This window comes from Carya illinoinensis, chromosome 7, assembly GCF_018687715.1.
Source record: "Carya illinoinensis cultivar Pawnee chromosome 7, C.illinoinensisPawnee_v1, whole genome shotgun sequence".
In the NCBI taxonomy this organism is placed as follows: domain Eukaryota; kingdom Viridiplantae; phylum Streptophyta; class Magnoliopsida; order Fagales; family Juglandaceae; genus Carya; species Carya illinoinensis.
This window is the reverse complement of record NC_056758.1, coordinates 19,795,320-19,801,201: the sequence shown is the minus strand read 5'-3', so window position 1 is coordinate 19,801,201 and position 5,882 is coordinate 19,795,320. Positions and strand designations below refer to the sequence as shown.

General features: G+C 32.9%; 1 protein-coding gene across 1 annotated transcript; it reads left to right on the top strand.

Moving 5' to 3' along the window:
* Positions 1-2,176: 2,176 nt before the first annotated feature.
* Positions 2,177-5,632, top strand: LOC122316869 (protein HEADING DATE 3A-like). The gene is made up of 4 exons (XM_043133699.1): positions 2,177-2,431; positions 2,576-2,637; positions 4,455-4,495; positions 5,108-5,632. The coding sequence occupies exons 1-4, from the start codon at positions 2,234-2,236 to the stop codon at positions 5,329-5,331; spliced, it is 525 nt and encodes a 174-aa protein (XP_042989633.1). The 5' UTR covers positions 2,177-2,233; the 3' UTR covers positions 5,332-5,632.
* Positions 5,633-5,882: the final 250 nt, after the last annotated feature.

Here is a 5,882-nt window from a genome sequence, read left to right as displayed (position 1 = left end):
AAGTCCTCGTTACGTAACAATAACGGAGTTCGTGCTAGTTTCGTTAAAAAAACATGTTTCCCTAAATAACCGAAAACTATATCGAAACACGCAGTTTCTACAGCTACATTGACCATAGAAGACAAATATGAAGAATAATCGGTTTGAGTTGATGTAATTTTGTAAAGACCCAAAGAATGTCAAGATCGAGACTTGAATGAGAATGTAGTAGAAACCTCCAAACGCCCATCATGTTCATTCGGACGTTACGCACAAAACTAACAAAATAGATTAGTTCAAAACTAACTGGGTTCGAACTGGGTTTGAGGAAAAAAATAGATCCCTAGAAGCCCCAGTATGATAGTTTGTCTATAGCAATATAATTAATATACATAAAAACTTGTAGATGTATTGTAAACATCGTAGAAGAGCAGCAAGGAAGAAAATCTTGACTGCTTGGCAAAACAAGGGGAGAGTAATTCTCACTCCGATTCTCAAAGTTTTATGCCAACTACATTCCAAATTACTGCAAAACATTAAAACAATCTCACTAAAAACTTCTGTACTCATACGAATTTTCATTTCTTCCATTAAAGTAACAGAAAAAAAAAAAAAAAGCATAACATAAAACCGTACAATGGGGTGGCCACCATTGGGCCAACGTCCCACAATGGCCTGTTGCGATCACCCTTGAGCGTTCCCTGTGGGTAGGTGGACCACCTCGTGGTTGGCTAGACAGGGTGGCCCTATCCAAGAGGTGGCCACACCCCATGGGACGGGTGTCTCAGATATATTCTGAGTCAAGTGCTAGGATGATCGATTGAGATGTGATGACTTGCGTCCTCCCTTTGTTTTTATTCTAATTTAGGAGGTTCGTAGTGTCATGTGTCGACACGTTTTACTAACTAATTATCTCGAAGGCTCTTTAGATTGCGTTTGATTGTTAAATTCAACTCATATCAAATAATTTATTGATAGAATTTTTTATTTTTTTAACTTTTTATTAAATAGTTAAACTCATGATCTCAATTTATTTTATCTATATTAAATTTTAAATCTAAAAAATTAAACACATCTTATTTTAAAAAATTAACACATTTTAATGAAATCTATAAAATATTATTATTAATAATTTAATTTAATTCATCTTAACGTCTAAATATAGTTATCATAAATATTGTGTTTCGAATAATATATTACCAAAAAAAGGATTTTTACTACTAAAATTTTATAATCAAATGGATTATTTCCGAGAAAACAAGTAGGAAATGATCTTTTTAGTTGTAAAATTTTGATGGCAAAAGTCTAGTCTATTTCTCTGGACTGATATTACGTATGGCCTGTGTGAATCGCACTGGCAATTTTACGCATGGCCTCTGTGAATCGCACTGGCATGCAATCTCTCCCTTAACATCTGGCCTGCAACAAAAGCTGATGTCGGCTAGATATATTACATAAATCCCACGTACACAAACCTTGAATTATTCACTATGCATGCCCAGGTCAATTTGTAATCTTGTCAAAGGTAAACATATGAAGTTATTCCAACTTCGATCAGCAATATTTATCATAATATGCCGACTTCACACTATACGTTTAAATGTTAGGAATATAGCGAAAATGAAAATCTAAGGTTGTGTTGTAAGTGATCATTACTATTCATAAATTCTCTACTATTTTTTTACTATTATTCATTAATATTTATAGATCATTTGAGCATCCGTAGCCTAAATCAACTTAGCTCAACCACATAGATAAGCCCCCGTGTATCCGAAAGCGATGAAACGCGTGATTTTGTGCAGGGCATGAGTTGCCTCACACGTTACAAGCTAGGCATGGAGCTAGTTTGAACTTTATTTTTCCTTCAAGTTTTTCATTTTTTTTTTTTTTTTACAAGCTAAAGATCTAGAAGTCCATATGGCATATGAATTACGATGAACAGTACAAGCAGGAATCAATTGATTGACCGATGATAAAACTTAGGTCCACTTTGGACGGGAAGAGATCTCACTATTTTGATTTCTATTGGCTCTCAATATCTGACATGAACTACTTGTAGGAATAATAGAAAAAGCATAAAGCAAAAACCATAGCTAAAATCTGTGGATCAATGGCACAAAAGTGAATGGTAGATACCACTGAACAATATATAAATAGCCATAATCCCCCTTGAAGTTGATCAGCAAACAAAGACTGCTTGAATATAAGTTTTTAACTTTTAGTGCTGTAGATCGAGGATTGAATTTTTCCAATCATGCAAAGGGATAGAGACCCTCTAGTTGTTGGACGTGTTATAGGAGATGTTTTGGACCCCTTTGAGAAGTCCATTGCTCTGAGGGTCACTTACAACAATAGAGAGGTTAACAATGGCTGTGAGCTCAAGCCGTCTCATGTTGTCAGCCCACCTAGGGTTGATGTAGGCGGTGATGACCTCCGGACTTTCTACACTCTGGTAAATACCATTTATCCTTTTTTCTTATTAGAGAAAAAGAAAAGAAAAATACCAACGTTTATTTTTATTTTCCTTGTTGTGCCTCTTTCTCTAGATAGGTTCTGAGTTTGTATATCTGAGTTATGATGATCACGTCCACTTTAGGTTATGGTGGATCCTGATGCACCCAGTCCTAGCGATCCCAGCCTAAGGGAATACTTGCATTGGTGAGCAGCCTCTCTCTGTGTCTCTCTCTTTCTGCAAATCATGATTAGTTTTGGTGTTTGGCCTCACAAAAATGTTATTTTGACACCTCTTGTATTTTATTTTTTATTTTTAAATTTTTTACTTAATAGTTAAGAAAGTAATTATTAATATATTGATATATTTTTATATTTTTTAAAAATATTTTTAAATGATAAAAATTTATAATTAAAAAAATAAAAAATTAATTTTAACCTAGGGGAAACTTGTAGTGGGCAGCTGCAAGAGTATCACCACTCTTGGACTTTAAATTCTATTCATCTATAATACTCTCAAATATAAGCAGTAGAGTTATGATAGCATGCCGCCTAGCTTTGGCTGTTGGGATTCGCACTAGCACAAACTTGTGTTTTTATTTTTTGTCTTTTTTTTTTAATATATTTAAATATGTTTTTTAAAAAAATATATTAATATATTAAAAAAATAATTTTTTAATCATTAATTAAAAAAATTAAAATATATGAACCATGAAAATGAAGGCCAAACTCAATCGATATACAAATATTTTCCAAAGCAGTATATATAAGATACACAATTGAAAAGCTTATATGTGACAAACTGATATATGGGGTTGCATGGGGACCAAGATAAGGAAAATGACACCGTATAGGTATCTACGGCGGCCACAGTTTAGCTACAGAGAAGGCTGGCCTGGTGCTGTTATTTTTTTCTTTTTAGTGAAATTGACAAATTACTTTCTCTCGTTTTGATTGATTGATAGATAGATAGATAGATAGAGTACAGTATGTCTCAGGGAGCACTACTACCAAAGTCTCTTTAGATTTACAAGGTTTCTAGGATAAGCAATGGACCCTACATGTACTCGTGTTGACGACTACAATTCCACCTTTCGTTTTCTTTTTCTTTTTAACTTTTCTTTAATTTTTTTGTGCCTTTTATTTTTTTTGCAGTTTGAGTTTTATAATGTATAAATTAAGCCACGTATTAATTAATATATTAATAATATTTTTTTATATTTAAAATTTAAATTAATATTATTTTTAATAAAATTTATTTTTTAATTAATCATATTAAATTAATTTATACATTAACGTACAGTTGTATTTGTAATTAAATTTTTCCTTCGAATATGTTATTATAATATTTTTTTATTATTATTAAGATATTATTTTTTAATATTATTATCTTTTTAAAATTTTAAAAAATTAAAATTATTTATTATATTTTATATAAAAATTTAATAAAATTATAATAATAAAATAAAACAAAATATTTTCACCACCGAAACGGCCTTCAATCAAATATGCATCTGTTGACATGAACAAAAGTGGAGCCATTTCCACCTCGAAAAATCAACTTGATTTATATCTGGCTATCATTTAATCATTCTCACCAGTACTTATTCTTCTCTTTTATCTTGCATATATCCTAATTTGATGACTTTATGGAGTTCTATTATGTAATAAGGAATTTTCAGAAACAAAATGGTATCATGGATGTCAATTTTTTCACTTAGGCCGTTATGTGTTAATTCATTTTATCTTATTTTAATATTCAAACGATGGGCTCGGTGTTAATTTATTATTCTATTCTCTCTCTCACCCTCTCCGCAATGCGCTAGGTCTTCTAATATTACCTTGTACCATTATTTGAATTAATTAATAGAAAATATACACAGCAGCCTCATATTTTTTTACACTATTAAAAAACATGAATTTATTATTTTACCCTCTTCTATTTTACATTGGTGTATTGGATATGGGGCTGCTGTGTAGCAATGCTCATTAATTAACTGGTCTTCTTTCTTTGGTGTTGTTAGGTTGGTGACTGATATTCCAGCAACTACCGGGGCAAACTTTGGTGAGTAGTTTCTGCACATGTTCTTGACTAAATAACAATGGCACTTCCCTTCCATGGGTGCAATTCATTAATTAACTCCATGTTTTTCGAGAAGAATAATATTAGGTCATCTCCATTTTATACATATTAATCAAGACTCCAATTCATCTATCGGGGTTTATCTGCTCTCAACTTTTCGCATAACCCACAAACCTCCAACATCATATCATCTCTTCGATCATTTTTGCTCCCTCAAGTAAGAGCGGTGAGGGCACTGACAAATAGGCCCTGGCCAAGCCTTTGACGAAAACAAAAAAGCATGCCCTTTCCCCTGTGGCAAAACAGATTCTTCAACAAAAAGGGCTTTGTAATTGATACTTATTTGAGGACACAACAGCAAAATATGAACGGTATGGTGAGATTAGCAACACTAAAGAAATTGTCTCTACATATAGGTTGTTGAAGAAGTTCTAAGCAATTAGGATGAGTCACTATTACTTTTCCAACACTAGCTTCCTAGGCTGTGTCAAGGCCAAGCTGTTTTGCTAGATCTCAGCATTTTCTCCGTCAGGTTATTCATGGCACCCAAATAATCATCATGATCATTAACTGGCCAAGTGGAAATGATTGCAGGACAAGAAGTTGTGTGCTATGAAAGCCCACGACCAACAGTGGGGATTCATCGATTTGCTTTCGTTTTGTTTCGCCAATTGGGTAGGCAGACAGTCTATGCACCTGGATGGCGCCAGAATTTCAACACCAGGGACTTCGCTGAGCTTTACAACCTTGGATTACCAGTGGCTGCAATCTATTTCAATTGCCAGAGAGAAAGTGGCTCGGGTGGAAGAAGAACATGAACGAAAAACCTTCTATCTTAGAACATGTATTAAACAAGAAACTAGTCTACGGAAGTGTGCGTATATGCTTATGGTTTGAATGTGTGAGCTATATATCTATATCTATATACTTTGTTACACATACAAGTGTAACGAATCTATAACTATATTGCATGAAAAAATAAAGAGAGGGAGGAGAAAAAACTAGAGTGAAAATAGGACGTTGAAAAGAATTAGGATTCTCCTCTTGATCATATCTTTTTATTTACCATAGTGTCAGTGTTGTATCAAGCTTTTCATAATGTTAAAATAGTATTATATATGTTACTAGTTCCTCTTACTGTAACGCCTCATACTTGGAGGGTCAGGGAGCTACTTCTTGTCATCTAGAAAATTATCTCCCTTAATACAAATATAATTCAAAACTCCATAAACATATATAACTATTAACTTCATCTATTTCCAAAGACTTTATAAACATAAATTCATCTATTTCCACCAAATATATACCTATTTATCACTCTATAAGGTCATTAGTGACATAATTCAACAAATAAATCAACAACTCCTCA

Excerpts from the sequence above, each read along its gene's own strand:
- LOC122316869 (XM_043133699.1), top strand. The coding sequence starts at position 2,234 with ATGCAAAGGGATAGAGACCCTCTAGTTGTTGGACGTGTTATAGGAGAT. Across the intron at positions 2,432-2,575 it reads TCCGGACTTTCTACACTCTG|GTTATGGTGGATCCTGATGC; the intron begins GTAAATACCATT and ends CGTCCACTTTAG. Across the intron at positions 2,638-4,454 it reads CTAAGGGAATACTTGCATTG|GTTGGTGACTGATATTCCAG; the intron begins GTGAGCAGCCTC and ends TGGTGTTGTTAG.